The sequence below is a fragment of the Ranitomeya variabilis genome, chromosome 4, assembly GCF_051348905.1.
Source record: "Ranitomeya variabilis isolate aRanVar5 chromosome 4, aRanVar5.hap1, whole genome shotgun sequence".
NCBI classification, from domain to species: domain Eukaryota; kingdom Metazoa; phylum Chordata; class Amphibia; order Anura; family Dendrobatidae; genus Ranitomeya; species Ranitomeya variabilis.
In genome coordinates, this window is record NC_135235.1 from 34,655,209 (window position 1) to 34,672,976 (window position 17,768).

General features: G+C 45.2%; 1 protein-coding gene across 8 annotated transcripts in view; it reads right to left on the reverse strand.

Annotated features, from left to right (window-relative positions):
• CRTAC1 (cartilage acidic protein 1) overlaps positions 1-17,768 on the reverse strand; it is a 526,287-nt gene that overhangs the window by 38,095 nt on the left and 470,424 nt on the right. For all 8 annotated transcript variants that reach the window (XM_077258322.1, XM_077258318.1, XM_077258320.1 and 5 more), the window contains exons 9-11: positions 14,806-14,888; positions 7,670-7,770; positions 5,149-5,317 (exon numbers count right to left, since the gene is read on the reverse strand). In XM_077258322.1, coding sequence (XP_077114437.1) covers positions 5,149-5,317; positions 7,670-7,770; positions 14,806-14,888 — 353 coding nt within the window. The remainder of the gene's footprint in view (positions 1-5,148; positions 5,318-7,669; positions 7,771-14,805; positions 14,889-17,768) is intronic.

Here is a 17,768-nt window from a genome sequence, read left to right on the forward strand (position 1 = left end):
CAGATAGCAGGGTGAAGCTTCCAATCCCATAATTCACGGCAGGGAAAATGTGGCCAGAGATGAAGGAGAAATCTGAATATCACTGCTGCAGCCACATGTAATAGCTTAGTAAGAAACATTCCTCTAAGCCCTGTCCACATATTACAGCACAGACTGCTAGAAGGGGACTGTTACTTTCTATAATCAGCTGGTGCAGACTTCTTGGCCAGGCAATTGAACCCTGGGAAAAAGGCATGCAAATGAGCTCTCCACCAGTGAGGAATTAAGCTGGCTCTCTAGCATCAACTAAAGGGCAAGTAGTGACCCTACAAGTCTATGTCCAGCCCTTTATAACCATTACTTATCCTTGAAGCCTAACTACTCCGTGTTTCGGGGGTTCTTGCCCCTCATCAGTGCAGAGCAGGAGAATATGGAATAGTCCTTTTTTCTCCTTGCTGTGACTACTAACTGGTGTAGGTAGACTTCAAAGGTTGATGGGCCCAGCAGGGAGAAACAGTACTATTCCATATATTCCTGCTCCTTACTGATGAGGGCCAAGAACCCCGAAACATACTTCATTAGATGGTTGTTTTTTTTCCTTCTTTAGAAGACTTCATGTTTGCCTAAATGCTGCAAGGATTATATTGCTGTGCAGCTGTAAGACAGTCGATACCTTTATGTCCACAAATCGCTGCTCCAGCGGAGGGAAATAGCGTTATGAAGGCATATGCAAATGAGGTGTGTACTTACAGGTCCTTAGGATGCCCCGCCTAGTGCCACCCCCCTCTGGTTGATTGACAGGTCATTGGCTGTAGCACATAGCATCAGCCGAGCATACGCATTACCGCTCCATTAATTGTGTACGGGAGTGTGCGCTATACTCGTCCATCTCTACCAGTCCCATGGAATATTTATGTGCATGCTTGACCACCGCTCCATTCAGACAAGGATCTTCAGAGCCCCATTCTCAGTTATGGTAGGGGTCCTATCGGTGATCAGGAGGGGGTAGGTGATGCCTTTCAAACATGGTGCAAACATTTAATGGTATAAAGCAAATACCGGTATAAATAAAACAGAAAGAAAATCCAATATATGTTTGCACTTTTTGGAAGTATCTGCCGGATGCTTCTTTAAAGGAGATATGGAAACAGTCAAACAGTCAAAAATAAAAGTAAAGTTGACATGTAAAACGGTAATAATAGTTTTTTTGGCATTTTTCAAGTGTATTTTGGTGCAGTAAACATACATTTCCTTTAATAAAATCCTCCTGTCATGACTCTGGACAGGATGATCGAGCCTCCGTTCCTGGTCAGGTCAGGGTTAACTAGAATTGCCTCTCTCTGGTTCTGGGGCAGCTATTTAATTCTGGTAGTTCCTGGGTCAGGTGTCAGTGATACTTCCACATACTTGGTTCGTGGTTGCTGACCCAGGTTACTCATCTGTAATCGCTGTGCCTCAGTGCGTGTGTGCTTTGTTGTGTACGACCCGTTTCTTCCTCTAACTTCGGCCTCTGTTTTCTGCTCGGTACCGCAGGGGATCTCTGACCCCCTTGGCTCGTCTCGGTTTACTCTTCGGTCTTGTCCCTGGTACCTCGCTCTCGACTGGCTGCGACCCTCGGCTCCCCACTGACTATGTCGTTGTTCTCTGTCCTGTGTTCCGCGCTCTCAGCTGACTCCCCGTCCTCTCGTGCGGTAGCTCCGCCCCTCTGTGATCACGTGACTGTCTATTCTCAGGTCCTGTGCTTACTACGTGCCTTAGTTTCAGGTCCTGTGCACACTGCGTGTCCTGCTCCTTACAATTCCATCTCCAATGCTTACGCCATCTAGGCTTTCCACAGTGACACTGTCAGTGTCACTACACCTCCATATAAGAAAATTCCCTTATTCATACTGCGCTTCAACAAAAAGGTGGGGGCGGAGTTCCGGCCGCGCATGCGTGGTCGGAAAAGACGTTTACAACGGAGCAAAAAAGGTTGCAAGCAACGTTTTTTGCTCCCGGCGGTCCGCCACTGCACGATGCATCCGTCGCATGACGGGTGCGACGTGTGTAAATCTGTCGCAATGCCTCGTCTAATGTTAGTTTATGGGGAAAAAACGCATCCTGCAAACACTTTTGCAGGATGCGTTTTTTCGGCAAAACGACGCATTGTGACGGATTTCAAAAAACGCTAGTGTGAAAGTAGCCTTAAAGGTGTTGTAGGATTTGAAAAAAAAAAAAGTCTTCTTACTTCTGAAAAGCGCTCCATACCTGTCCATGGAACTAAGCTGCAAAATTCCACACAACCTAAAATTTTTAGAAAACAGGTTTATTAGAGGCAAAACTGAAAAAAATCAATGTGCCACTCAGTTTGTCCCAGCTAGCAATGCCCTCCCCAAATGTCCCTTCAAGCACTGGGGTTGGGGCCTCTCAGTTAACCCCAGCCATGACTCTCACTGTATATATCGGACATTTTGTGCAGTAGAGCCCGTCGTGTCTGTGAACGCTGTTGCCTCTTTGCTTCCTGATTATCGATAATTCATCACCCCTAATGAAACAAGCAGAAATAATTGAGATGAAAGATGGGGGGCGGCGCGGCCTTAGCGGCGGCCATCGGCATCAGAGGGCGAGTTTTTGTTTTCATTTCTAGATTAACAATCCTTTTTCCTTCTTTGGACTTTTTAACTCCATCTTGACACAGACAAATGAACGTACAGCAGCTTTCATCATCTCGGCCGGGGCGGTGTGTTGAGTGTGAGCTGACATTTTCATCACATTATCAAAGCCCCCCGGCTCGTGCGGTGGTGGGATATTAACTTCTTCCTCGCCGTCACTAACATGTTACACATAGGCTGAGGTTACACAATACGTCATCGCTGCGATCAAACACATGAGTACAAATTTCAAAGGTAGCAGAGCTGAATTTTTCATGTAAAGGTGTTCATGTTTGTTTTTCAGTGGCTCATCGCTCTTCTTCCTCCTGGCTTCCTTATTGCCGATGGGGGGCTGCTAAGGGCTCCTGAAGATTGACAGTTTTGGCAGGAGGCATAGTTGAATTTGGCCACTCTCCGATGTTGCTAAAAATGCAGCTTTGCCTCTGTAGCATCAAAGAAGAAGGAAACTGACCAGCTTCAAAGCTGTGCTCATAAGTTGTATAGCAAAGAGCTTGCAAGCGTGAGCTCCTTGCCTAGGAAGCTCAACATTAGAGCTGGCTGTCAGTCATTGTCGGGGGCGCGGTTACAGATGCCGCTCACTGTGCACTGGGTGGTGAATGAGGCTGTGCAGGCCCTCTCCGATGACTGAAAGCTCGGGGCTGCCAGGAATTATAAATGTCATTTCCTCCCGGCAGCGGGACTCTCTATGTGAGTGCCGGGCAGGCTCAGAACACTGCAGATTAACTCAATATCTAAAAATATTTCATTGAAAACTTTCATAACATTTTACTGCTGCAGAGTTTCTGTAAGTCCTTTATCTCGCCACGTTTCTTTGTAAAAAATGTCACAAATCTCTGATAGCTGCTACTCCTGATGGCTATGTCTGCCTCCCACTCCATTCTGACAGTGTTAGAGATAGCAGCAAGTAGAAGGAGGGGTTGTACACAGATCTGCAGTGGATGGGGAAAGTACACACAGTCTCATGGAGGGCAGAAAAAATCTAGCTGCAGACAAGGATGAAATCTTTTAAAGAGAAAATAAATGCAGGATAGAAGTTGTACTGATATACTAGCTACTGAAGGCAGCAGCACTCTGGATACAAACAGAGCTCACATCCAGCCTGCATTACTGGAGAGAAACTCCCACAATAGAAAAATCTGAAACTTTGATAAGGTTACAAACTGTATACTAAGGGTGAAGGTTGCAGACTGAAATCAGTTGCAATTTTATCAACTAAATTTAAACACTATCATATTTACAGCTCATTTTCCTGTGTTAAAGTGTTCATTGCTTTCAAGCCTTTTGGTTGTCTTATAAAATCAGAAGCTCTACCACCAATCATGTCCATAACTATTTATCTGTCCCAAATAATGTTCTATTGGTGTCCATCAGGCTGATATATGGTGGCACGCATTTATTTAGAACTGTATAGAAATGAGCAATCAAGTGTGTTTTTCTATGTAAAAGCAACTCCTACAAAATGTCACATATTGATGGTATTTCTAGTGCTGCATTTGTGTACTGACAGTGTTTCTGAGGCTGCATTCATGTACTGACAGTGGGTCTGGTGCTGCAATCATGTACTGATGGTGGTTCTGGCACTGAATTCATGTACTGACCGTGGTTCTAATGCTGCATTCATGTACTGATGGTGGTTATTGTGGTACATTCATGTACTGATGGTGGTTCTGGCACTGAATTCATGTACTCACCGTGGTTCTAATGCTGCATTCATGTACTGATGGTGGTTATTGTGCTACATTGATGTACTGATGGTGGTTCTGGCACTGAATTCATGTACTGACCGTGGTTCTAATGTTGCATTCATGTACTGATCGTGGTTATTGTGCTACATTCATGTACTGATGGTGGTTTGGGCACTGCATTCATGTGCTGACAGTGGTTCTGATCTTGTACAAATTTAGCAATCCAAAACTTGCCTAACGGGCCAAGTTAAAAATAAAAATCCTCAAAACTTAGAGTACTGAGATCATGAGGTGGATATGCCAAGTTTCTAATGCAAAAACATATCATAAGTTAGATTATGTACACACTTATTTTTTGGAGCAGAAACTGAGAGGAATCATTGCATAACTAAAAGGTGTTAAAAGTAAACCTATATGATAGCTGTAATGGAGGCCATGTTGTTCAGCATTCCTAGAAGCTGCTGTAACTCACTTTTGCTGTAGAACAACTCACATACTCTGCAGAGAAGTAGATTTTTATGCCCGATGTAAATGCATTTTCATGGTGTAATAGGAGCGGAAATGAGCATGTGCAACAAACACTCCTCCTATACACAGTGAATGAAGCAGACATCGCACATGCTCAGTACCACTCCATTCACACAGGAAATATGCTCATGTCCCAGGATTACAAGCGTCCAACTGCGGAGCGGTGGAGGCCCTGAGATAGCAGAGACCTTAGTGCATCTACCTCTTTTGCTTACACTAGATTTTGGCTTCCTCTACGAGGCAACACAAAAATAGCTCATCTTCAGTGTGGCAACAGAAAGGAGAAAAGAAGCCATCATACTTACCGAGGCCAAAGTGGGCAACTGGTTCCATCTCGCACAGGTATCCAGATCCACCATCAATAATTCTTAGATGGGCTCCGCTTTTTTTGGTGTATAGTACCACTTTAGCACCTCGTGCAAAAGCACCATACCTAGTACGTGGTATCACTCTCAGCCAATTGTTTTTCAAGCCCTGGAAGACACAATAAGTCTAGTTAGTCCTGTAGGAACTAGGATGTAGCCAGAAACAGTCACCTAAATGCAACCTAAATAAACGAAAACATCTAAACTCTGTGAGCTCAACATTTTTATTTTTCAACTTTTTTTAAAAGAATTCAACATTTTAAAGCGTAAACCATTGTTTTCATTTTTATTTCAGAAATCAATAGTACACATGAAATTGTTTGAGCACCCCCGGTCAAAATTACTGTTATTGTGAAGAGTTAAGCAAGTTGAAGATGAAATGATTTCTAAAAAGGGATAATGTTAAAGATGACACATTTTCTTTGTATTGTAGGCCAAAAAAATATATATTTTCATATTTTACATTTTAAAAATTACGAAAAGGAAAATGGGCAGATGCAAAAGTTTGGGCACCCCTTTTTGAAAGTGTTAGCGCTTGTAAATGCTTTTTGTAGTCAGACAAGAGTTATTCAATTGTTGGAGGGATTTTCATCCATTCTTCCTTGGAAAATTCTTCCAGTTCTGTGAGATTCCTGGGGCATCTTGCATCCTCTGCTATTTTGAGGTCTGACCACAGATTTTCCATGATGTTCAGATCAGGGGACTGTGAGGGCCATTGTAAAACCTTCAGCTTGCACCTTTTGAGGTCGTCTATTGTGGATTTTGACGTGTGTTTAGGATCATTATCCATTTGTAGAAGCCATCTTCTTTTCAGCTTCAGATTTTTTACAGATGGTGCTATGTTTACATCAAGAATTTGTTGAAATTTCATTCTTCCCTCTCAATGTGCCATTGACCTTTCCCGAAATTATGTGCCCTTTTTTCTCCACACATACCTGTGATCATTGTGGCCAAAAAGTTCGATTTTAACACCATTGATCCACAGGACTTTTTTCCTAAATGCATCAGACTTGTTTAGTTATTTTGTATAATTCTGAGGCTGAATTTTATGGTGAGGACGCAGAAGAGGTTTTCTTCTGATGACTCTTCCATGAAGGCCATATTTGTGCAGGTGTCTCTGAACAGTAGAACAATGTACCACAACTCCAGGGCCTGCTAAATCTTTGTGAAGGTCTTTTGAAGTCAAGTGAAGGTTCTGATTTGACTCTCTAGCAATCCTACAAGCAGCTCTCAGTGAAATTTTGCTTGGTCATCCAGACCTTATCTTGACCTCCACTGTTCCCTGTAACAGCCATTTCTTAATTACATTTCGAACTGAGGAAGGGGCAACTTGAAAACGCTTTGCTATCTTCTTATAGCCTTCTCCTGTTTTGTGGGCCTCCACCATTTTAATTTTCACAATGCTAGACAGCTGCTTAGAAAAACCCATGGCTGCTGTTTTTGGCACAAGTAATAGTAATATACTCACTTGAGCGTTGTGGGCCAATAGATGCTGTGACCATAGTAGGATGGCAAACCTTACTATGTCTATGTAACCAGTCACCAATCTGGTCCTCATTTAGGGTCATGGGGGAGTTTAGTACAGCTACATATTAGAAACCTTTAGTATGAGCAGGCCTTCCCCATAAATAGATCTTCCAATCTAAGCACAAGAGATGGGACAACTTTTCTGGGAAAATGAAGAGTTGCTAAGTGGCTAAAACTTTTTGGCCACTGAGAGTAGCAGTAACTAACTATGGTGCAGGCCTAAAGCGTCTAGTTACGATTCTTGCAGAGCAGCGAGGAGTCTCTTGGTGACATCTCCTTCTCCATTCATCGCATTACTCTGTCTAGACCGTAAACAACAGTCTGCAATAGTAATTTGTTCTAATCCAGTTATCTACCCAGTGGGCAGTGCGATCCTGAAAAAGTGAAAAAATCATTGAAGCTGATAGAGAAAACTTATTAAGTATAACCGCGCGGCACAACCTGAACTAAGAGGTGATTGTGATCTTCCAGTATTGATGAAATCTGCTCTGAGGTTAAACTTGGTAATTGCTCATGGACCGGCAAAGTGACGACCAGCAAAATGTGTGCTCCATGCCAATCCAGTATGTGGCAAAGCTTGCTTCTTGTAGCAAGGCATCATGGTCTGCTTCACCCGACGGAAAGAGGGTCAGGTGATCTTAGTTCTCCCGATACGTAGGCTTCCTAGAGTTAGAGCCAATATGCCATAAATACCTGGTATGAGATGGGGGAACCCTTTAATCCTGCACTGAGGCCCAGCCCTGGAACTATCCCTTGGGAACAAAGGATTTAAAGTGCTCGTTCTGTTTTTTTCTGATGAATGATCATAGATTACATGGTCGGCTGACCCCTCCAAAATCTTAAAATGTGGCCAACAACAGTCTGATCTCCATGGCCACCTTTACCCTTTAATCACCAACTAGTTTCCCAGTATCAAGTAATAATAAAAATTTACCTGCTTCCCTTTAAATACAGATATAGGTTGTGCCATGGACTCCCCGTGGGATAAGATTAGGTCCAGCATGCCATCTCCATCAAAATCAGTCACAGCACCCCCTATAGATATAAAAAAAAGTAACAACTGGTCAACCAACCTAGTGTCATTTCCCGCCCTACAATGTAAGCCATAAAAACTCGTAAAAGTGCATTTTCCATCAGGGCGATCACGTTGAGCCCAGGAAACAGATCCCCTCAACCAAATTGTTTTCCAGCTTACAGTGACATAAAACAATAACAGAAACATCATACTTGCCCTTACAGTTCCAATTCTATCACTTCCCAGTCTCCCACTGGTCTCTGTACTGGCGGTTGCAAGACCACTGAGCCCAATGAATGATTGCAGCAGTCATATTGATATGTGTGAAATCATCGCTGTAGGGAGGTAAACTGAGACCAGAGGGGCCATCAGGGCATTAGCACTGGATAAGAATGGGGGAGTAGAGGTGGGAAAATAAAATAGGTGACTTCTTTTTTAACAAACTTTCCATCCGTGGCCTCATTTTTTTAGATAACGGACAACTTAATATCTTAACATTCCTGAAATCTTCATTAAGTATAAATACTGTACTTTCTGGCTTAGAGCGGATCTGTCACCAAATGTTACAATACAAACTGCATGTATTAATATATAGATCTCTTAGACCTGAAGACCTGATGAATCCGGGGTACTTAATGTGAAAATCCATGTCAGATTAACTGTTTAATCATTCAGAAATTTTAAATTAGCCCACCTAGGACGATTGACAGCTTCCCAATGCCCCTCCTCCCTGCTGTTGCTGAATCTCCATCCAACTAAACAAAATGACAGCTTCTCAGTGCCCCTCCTCCCTGCTGAATCTCCACCCACCTTACCAGACTGAAAGCTCCTCAGTGCCCCTCCCCCTGCTGCTACCAAATCACTGCCCACCTAACCAGACGGAAAGCTCCTCAGTGTCCCTCCCCCCTGCTGCTACTGAATCACTGCCCACCTAACCAGGCTGAAAGCTCCTCAGTGTCCCTCCCCCCTGCTACTACTGAATCACTGCCCACCTAACCCAAATGACAGCTTCTCAGCGTCCCCTACTACCTGCTACTGAATCTCTGCCTGCCTTTCCTCAGTGACAGGTTCTCAGTGACCCTTCTCCTCCTTGCTGCTAAATCTCCACCTTAGGCTTCTTTTACACTTGTGTTTTTTGCGGCCCGTTTTTGGAGGTCTTTTTTGCGGGCCGTATTGCTGTAATTTTCACAGTCTACCGTAAAAATCTTGCTGATCAACATTTTTCTGGCTTAGAATAGAAAAGGAAAAAATAGGGAAAAAAACGGTGATCCGCAAATACATTCTTGATGGTGCACCGCAAAAACAAGCTTCCATTGTTTTTGCCGTCCCATTGATTTTCAATGGGGGCCGTGTCCGTAAGCCGTGAAAAATATCGAGCAGGCTCGATATTTTTTCACGGCCATAAATACGGCCCTCATGGCCATATGGCGTACGGTGCTCCAACAAATTTATACAGCCAGTTTTTGCGGCCCCATAGAAATCTATTGGCGTCGCAAAAACACGGCATGTGTAAAAGAAGCCTTACCAGACTGAATCTCACACACCTAGCCTGATTTTCAGCTCCTCAGCATCCCTCCTCCCAACTACTAGAAGCTCTGCCCACCTAGCCTGATTGACAACTCCTCTATGTTTCTTCCTCCTGCTGTTGAATATCTCCCACATTGACCCAATGGAGGCTCCTTAAAGTCCATCCGCCTAGCTGCTGGCATCTCCATCCACCTACCCTGATTGACAGTTTCTCAGCGTCCCTCCTCCCTGCTGCTGCATCTGAGTCGCCTGCCTGGGCCGTGGGGCACTCGGTACCGGGTCCCGTACTCAAAGAGGATGTCACAGTGGCGGCGACCCGGTCCATGGCCCTGAGCGCCTATGTTAAAGGGAATGTCCTTAAGGAGGCTTTGAATAAAGTTCGTGTTTGTGATGCCACCTGTGGTATTCGGTCAGTGGGGACCGACGCTGCTTAAAAGGGGTCCTCTGGGGTGGTGTTATGGCAGCAAGGATGGTATAACTTCCCACAGGTGAAGGAGGTCCCCAGGGCTCCCGGTGTATGGATAAGGATGGTGAGTGGTGAAGTAAAGAACTGAGGACACAGGTTTGCAGTCTCTTTACCTGGTTTACTGAAGGCTTCAGGCAGCCACAGTCCAGGGCACCAGATCACAGGTACAGGCAGGGTCCGGCCGGCTTGGAAGCAAGTTCAGAGTCCCCTTTACCAAGTGGAGATGAAGGCCTTCCTACCAGCGCTTTGATGTTGTAGTCCCTTACTGCCTATGGCTTCTGGCAAGGTCCTCACAGTCCTCTCTGTCCTCCATAAAGGTGGGACACAAACCCGTATGACAGGTGGCTCGAGCCTATTTACAGGGTCTCTATCACAACCCGGGATCTATGTGCCACTGTGCCTCATGGGTGTTAGGGCGGACAGGTTACATGTAGTATAGCTGTCCTGCCGGTTTCTGCTGTGCCTCCTAGAGTCCGACACAACCTTTGTCTTCCGGCTACCGGGAATCCGCGCTCTGCAGGGAGGTAACCCAGTCACAGCTATCCTCCCCTGGTGTCTCTCTCCTGTGCCTTGCTCTCCTGCACGCTCTCTACAATCCGTTCTTTCCTTCTATATTCTCGTTCTCCAGGAGCTGCAGCAACTCTGGCTGCATGGCCCCTTCAGTCTTTCCAACTTACATTGTCTGACTGCTCACTTCTCTGTCCTCCTTACAGACTACTCACTGACTTCCCCTCCAGCCAGAATATATATCTAGAGCAGCTCCCCGGAAAACCAGGTTCAGAGCTCCCCCTTCTGGCCTGGAGTGTGAACTTGTTGCCTGTTTGTGTTTACCTGATAGAAGAGATCTTCCCTTGCTTCCAAACGAGACATCACTCTCCCCGTAAGGAAAGCAATGCCACTGTGACAACCAGGACCCTGAGGTGTCTCTCCAACTGCTGAGATCTCACAATGCTCAGTGCAAGCTGCAGCTGTCAGTCAGGCTGGGTGAGGAGAGATTGAAGGCACTTGGTTTGACATGGAGTTGTCAGCTCTCTCGGTCCGGTCATTAGCGCCCCCACTACTTGATGATTGGAAGATGATACACTGTGATGGTAATATTCCAACAACCTTACCGCCACCCAATAATTAACCAGTTATATTCACCCCAAAATTGGGCCATGAACAATACAACCACATACCGTGACTCCATTCCCGCCCCCACTTTTTACGTTCACATTATTATAGGACCTTATGGTGATCTTAATTCGGTTTAATTTTTATTTTTTTTTTAATTGTATGAACATATATTTAAACATCTTATAAGAACAAATAAACGATAAACAGTGATTGAAAAGAACAAAGGAACAGAAATCAGAGTCGGATACCGAGATTTTCTATGTATGCAATAACATTGTCATTTCCAGTATAGATAGATGCAACCGTAAGGGTACTGTCACACAGTGCAATTTTGATCGCTACGACGGTACGATTCGTGACGTTCTAGCGATATCGTTACGATATCGCAGTGTCTGACACGCAGCAGCGATCAGGGATCCTGCTGAGAATCGTACGTCGTAGCAGATCGTTTGGAACTTTCTTTCGTCGCTTGATCACCCGCTGACATCGCTGGATCGTTGTGTGTGACAGCGATCCAGCGATGTCTTCGCTTGTAACCAGGGTAAACATCGGGTAACTAAGCGCAGGGCCGCGCTTAGTAACCCGATGTTTACCCTGGTTACCAGCGTAAACGTAAAAAAAACAAACAGTACATACTTACATTCCGGTGTCTGTCCTCCGGCGTCTCAGCTTCTCTCCACTGTGTGAGCGCCTGCCGGCCGGAAAGCGAGCACAGCGGTGACGTCTGACGTCACCGCTCTGCTTTCCGGCTATGGTGCTTACACAGTGGAGAGAAGCAGAACGCCGGGGGACAGACACCGGAATGTAAGTATGTACTGTTTCTCTTTTTTACGTTTACGCTGGTAACCAGGGTAAACATCGGGTTACTAAGCGCGGCCCTGCGCTTAGTTACCCGATGTTTACCCTGGTTACCCGGGGACTTCGGCATCGCTCCAGCGCCGTGATTGCGACGTGTGACCGCAGTCTACGACGCTGGAGCGATAATCATACGACGCTGCGACGTCACGGATCGTGCCGTCGTAGCGATCAAAATTGCACTGTGTGACAGTACCCTAATACTGACCCTGATATAAGGTCTCATTATGAAATTGCTTGGAAAGGGGAGATAAGACTGGAGGGGCCGCTCTAATTATCATCCTGCAGATAAGAACTGGCACCAGGGGCAATACAATGAAGATGTATGAAGGGCAAGGCTCTAACATTACAATGTCACCGAAAAGTCATCTTCTATATTTCATTTCCTTATCAATAGTATCATCGCTATTATCTTCGCTGACTACTCCGGGATCATTAACATTCCTGCGCACAGAGTCCTGACTATATCACTAACAGTTTTGTATGTTCTGCCGTCTCTTCAAGAACTTGAGCCTCTAATTGCGATTCTCTGCAAATATCGGGATTAGGAACAACATTATTGTACAAGATATCACCCAAAATGTTACGTATCAAAGCTGAGCCTCAGCGACGGGGGCATTACAAGCTCTGAAAATCAGCACACTCCAGGGATTAATGCTTGACATAAGGATTGTTAGAAGAGTGACATTTGCAGACTGCGCTGCAGCGCGGCACTGGTTAATACTGGAGACCAATAATGATGAACTCTGCAAGTATTTGTTTATTTTTCTGAATAAACTGGAAACTAATGTACAATTCTCTACTGCCACCCGCTGGGGAAATGGAAAAATTGCACCATGGACAGCTGGAAATGTAATAGGAAGAAAACAGAGGATTAATCCAAATTAACTGAACTATTATTACTGAAATTGTAAATAGGTCTTTTTATACACTTATAGGAATTATTTTGTGAATGGTGTTTTATTATGTTTTCTGAAATACTGAAAAGCTTGTGTAAACAAAATTTCTATGGCCGGAAATGGTACACGTCCATAAAAAAATAAACTTTAAATGCATTACTGTCCAGACAGAAATGCTCCATGCACCACTGACCACCAGGGACAGAACTGCTCCATGCACCACTGACCACCAGGGATAGAAATGCTCCATACACCACTGACCACCAGGGATAGAAATGCTCCATACACCACTGACCACCAGGGATAGAACTGCTCCATGCACCACTGACCACCAGGGACAGAACTGCTCCATGCACCACTGAGCACCAGGGACAGAACTGCTCCATGCACCACTGAGCACCAGGGACAGAACTGCTCCATGCACCACTGACCACCATGGACAGAACTGCTCCATGCACCACTGACCACCAGGGACAGAACTGCTCCATGCACCACTGACCACCAGGGACAGAACTGCTCCATGCACCACTGACCACCAGGGACAGAAATGCTCCATGCACCACTGACCACCAGGGACAGAAATGCTCCATGCATCATTGACCACCAGAGACATAAATGCTCCATGCACCACTGACCACCATGGACAGAAATGCTCCATGCACCGCTGACCACCAGGGACAGAACTGCTCCATGCACCACTGACCACCAGGGATAGAAATGCTCCATGCACCACTGACCACCAGGGACAGAACTGCTCCATGCACCACTGACCACCAGGGACAGAACTGCTCCATGCACCACTGACCACCAGGAACAGAAATGCTCCATGCATCATTGACCACCAGAGACAGAAATGCTCCATGCACCACTGACCACCATGGACAGAAATGCTCCATGCACCGCTGACCACCAGGGACAGAACTGCTCCATGCACCACTGACCACCAGGGACAGAAATGCTCCGTAGACCACTGACCACCATGGACAGAAATGCTCCACACACCACTGACCACCAGAGACATAAATGCTCCATGCACCACTGAGCACCAGGGATAGAAATTCTCCATACACCACTGACCACCAGAGACATAAATGCTCCATGCACCACTGACCACCAGGGACAGAAATGCTCCGTAGACCACTGACCACCATGGACAGAAATGCTCCATACACCACTGACCACCAGAGACATAAATGCTCCATGCACCACTGACCACCAGGGACAGAAATGCTCCGTAGACCACTGACCACCATGGACAGAAATGCTCCATACACCACTGACCACCAGAGACATAAATGCTCCATGCACCACAGACCACCATGGACAGAAATGCTCCATACACCACTGACCACCAGAGACATAAATGCTCCATGCACCACTGACCATCAGGGACAGAAATGCTCCGTAGACCACTGACCACCATGGACAGAAATGCTCCATACACCACTGACCACCAGAGACATAAATGCTCCATGCACCACTGACCACCAGGGACAGAAATGCTCCATACACCACTGACCACCAGAGACATAAATGCTCCATGCACCACTGACCACCAGGGACAGAAATGCTCCATAGACCACTGACCACCATGGACAGAAATGCTCCATACACCACTGACCACCAGAGACATAAATGCTCCATGCACTAGTGACCGCCAGGGACAGAAATGCTAAAATACTGACTAACAGGGAAAATAATTCTACATGAAAAACTGACTTCCAGGAAAACAGATGCTACATGTACCACTGACCTCCTGGGACATCAATTTTAAAATGCATTACTGACCACCAGGGACAGAAAGTGTAAAATTAACCACTGTAATTCCAGACACAAACCATGGGCAGTGATGTTTCATGAAGGACGGCAGACATGTATTTTTTTTAATACTGCACAACCCCTTTAAAAGTAAAATATTCTGAAAAAAAAAAAAGAAAATCCTGACTTTGTTCCTGACAATCTCTACTGCTGGACAGGAAAGTGGTCACCACCAACAAGGAGCCAGGACTTTATTCAAGATGGCTGCCGTGGCCAGATATGCTCCTATAGCCTATAGCCAACCCTATACTTTCCTTAGGGAGTGGATCTGGATTTTCTTATGTGATACTTATTTTGTTTCTATAGAAACATCCATAAACTGTACAAAAAAACAAGAATTAGGAAACAACTATACAATAATGTTCCCAACTCACCGGTTCCCCTTCCTTCTGGTTCTGAAGCATCTCCTGGATTGAGTTCCTCCATGTAAGGATCTGCATGTTCCCGACGTCCAACTCTACGAGGAACAGATATAGGCACCATCAATGGTCGTATTAACATGAGATAATATCTTGGTTGTTATTACTAGTAATATTTTTACAATTTGTAATGTGATATGGAAATGTGGGCTGCCATCAGGTTCCTGAAAATCCCCATAACACTATTCACAAAGGGATCAACATGGGAGCCATTATTATCCAGATAAGGTCTAGGGCCAGGCACTAGAAGATACTCCTTGGGTGCAGTTTTCTCCTAGGAGGCGTTCAAGAGAACAAAGATCCCAAGAGAGATACGCCAGTCAGGCGACAGCTGTGCCTTTTCTGTAAAGGAATATGGAGGCACAGGAGCCGCTATCACATGGTCCCTGCGATAAAAGCAAGTAGGTGGGGACTGTTGGACATCAGGGTTTTGTCTGAGGACCAAACCATAGGAACTACACACTTTATGGGCATCATAGCAAAGGCCAAAGGATGATAGTGGCACAAAACCACAGTTGGAACAAATGGACATCAGGGACTACAAATGAGTCTTTCTTCTAGGCTCAACATAGCCCAAGATTTGTGGTTTTGAAGGGAATCTGTCACCTGATGTTCCTCAAATCACGAGCAACATTGTTACACCCATGTATATTTTTCTCTTAAACGACAAACATCCAGCCAGGAACCATAGCCAAATATGAGACTCTTTCCAGCCAGCCGGCTTTCCCGGCCAGTTGTTTTTCCCAGAACTGTTGCAGGTGATTGACAGGTTTCACCCATAGCAAGAGACCAGTCAATCACCTAGAAAGGGGTTGGGAGAACGTGGCCAAGGACCTAGGACTGTACTGGAAATATTTTTCTCTTAAACAGAAAACATCCAGCCGGGAACCATAGCCAAAAATGAGACTTTTTCCAGCCATCCTTCCTTCCTGGCCAGTTGCTTTTTCCCAGCACTGCTGCAGGTGATTGACAGGTCGCTCCCATAGTGAGAGATCTGTCAATCACCTAGAGGGGGACAGGAGAAGGTGGCCTAGGACCTAGGACTGCACTGGAAATATTTTTCTCTTAAACAACAAACATCCAGCCGGGAACCATAGCCAAATATGAGACTTTTTCCAGCCGTCCTTCTTTCCCGGTAAGCCATTTTTTTCCCAGCACTTCTGCAGGTGATTGACAGGTCACTCCCACAGCGAGAGATCTGTCAATCACCTAGAGGGGGACAGGAGAAGGTGGCCTAGGACCTAGGACTGCACTGGAAATATTTTTCTCTTAAACAACAACCATCCAGCCGGGAACCATAGCCAAACATGAGACTTTTTCCAGCCATCCGGCTTTCCCAGCCAGCCGTATTTTCCCATCACTGTTGCAGGTGATTGACAGGTTGCTCCCATAGCGAGAGACCTGTCAATCACCTAGAGGGGGACAGGAGAAGGCAACCTAGGACTGTACTGGAAGTATTTTTCTCTTAAACAACAACCATCCAGCCGGGAACCATAGCCAAATATGAGACTTTTTCCAGCCATCCAGCTTTCCCAGCCTGCTGTATTTTCCCATCACTGCTGCAGGTGATTAACAGGTCGCTCCCATAGTAAGAGATCTGTCAATCACCTAGAGAGGGGAGATGGGAGAAGGCGGCCTGGGACTGTACTGGAAACTGTCTGGTCATGGACTGTGATCCATGGCCTGATCTGTACAGTCTATCCTCTCTGAAACACCAGAGAGTTTCAGAGAAAAACATACCCCGCTGCAATCGTGTAACCAGACTCTGATTCATGCTGCCACACTTTAGGCAGCATGAATTAGCTGACATATTCCCTTTAAAACCTCAGGATAAGTCCAAAGAGAGAACAATGCTCTTTACGACCTCTCTCCACTGTTTCCAAGTTATGAGGACAACTCCTCTATTACCCTGAATTTCCTGACAATGGGTTTTCAAACAAGACAACTCCTTTAATATAAGTATCAGGATCCTCAGCAATTAGACAGAGTGGGAAATGACTCCATGCATTGTATGGATTGCCTGTACATTTAAATGAGAACAGTGTAATACTTCACTTCGCCTGCAGGGGCGCTGCAGGCAGTATAAATCCTTGATGCTGAGTTCTCTACAGATTTTAGCTGATCGCTCGGAGTCCCAACATCAAGCCATCAGCTTATCATCAGAAGACCTTCCTAACAAGACGGGACTGTCAAAAGTGCAGTAGGGGTAACTTTTGACATAAAACGAGTTCGACAAGTTTGCTCCACACCCAAGGACCTATTTAAATAAAGTCATGTATTCCTCATGAGACCCCATAAAGGATATGTGAACTGTTTATATCTGCAGGTAATTCGTGAAATATCCTTTAAGATTAGGTCCAGATTTTAATTGTATGGCTTTGCTGTCGGCTCCGGATTCCAGAGCGTCGCCATTAGAGTCATTAAAAAATGTTAATTTGTGTGTATTTTATGTCATTATATGACAGTTTTATGATCAGCTGCATTTCTGGAAAGATGATAGAACGTAGGGCTGCAGCGACGTGATTGAAAACAGGCAATTACCGGCGCCATTATGTGCCGAGTATTACTATCTTACGAGCTGCATTACATCCTTTAATGTGCCAGTGTAAAATGAAGATAGGGCAGGCCATTATTCTTGGTTACAATGAAACTCTGGATCAAACAGCTGACAATTACAGATCACAACAACGAGGCGGCCATGTTGGTTTTGTTTTTTTTAGCCGAGTCTATCCTATTTAAATAACAGCCTTTTATAGACGGTTCCAAAACGCGTCGTGTCATGTAACAAGTAAATACAGTATTTAAGTCATTTCCAACTCATTAAAATGATATTTCTTACAGAACTATTATATCGGCACAGTCCGCCCGAGTCACGGGACCATGCGGCCGCTCGTTAATCAGCGTCATTATATATATAA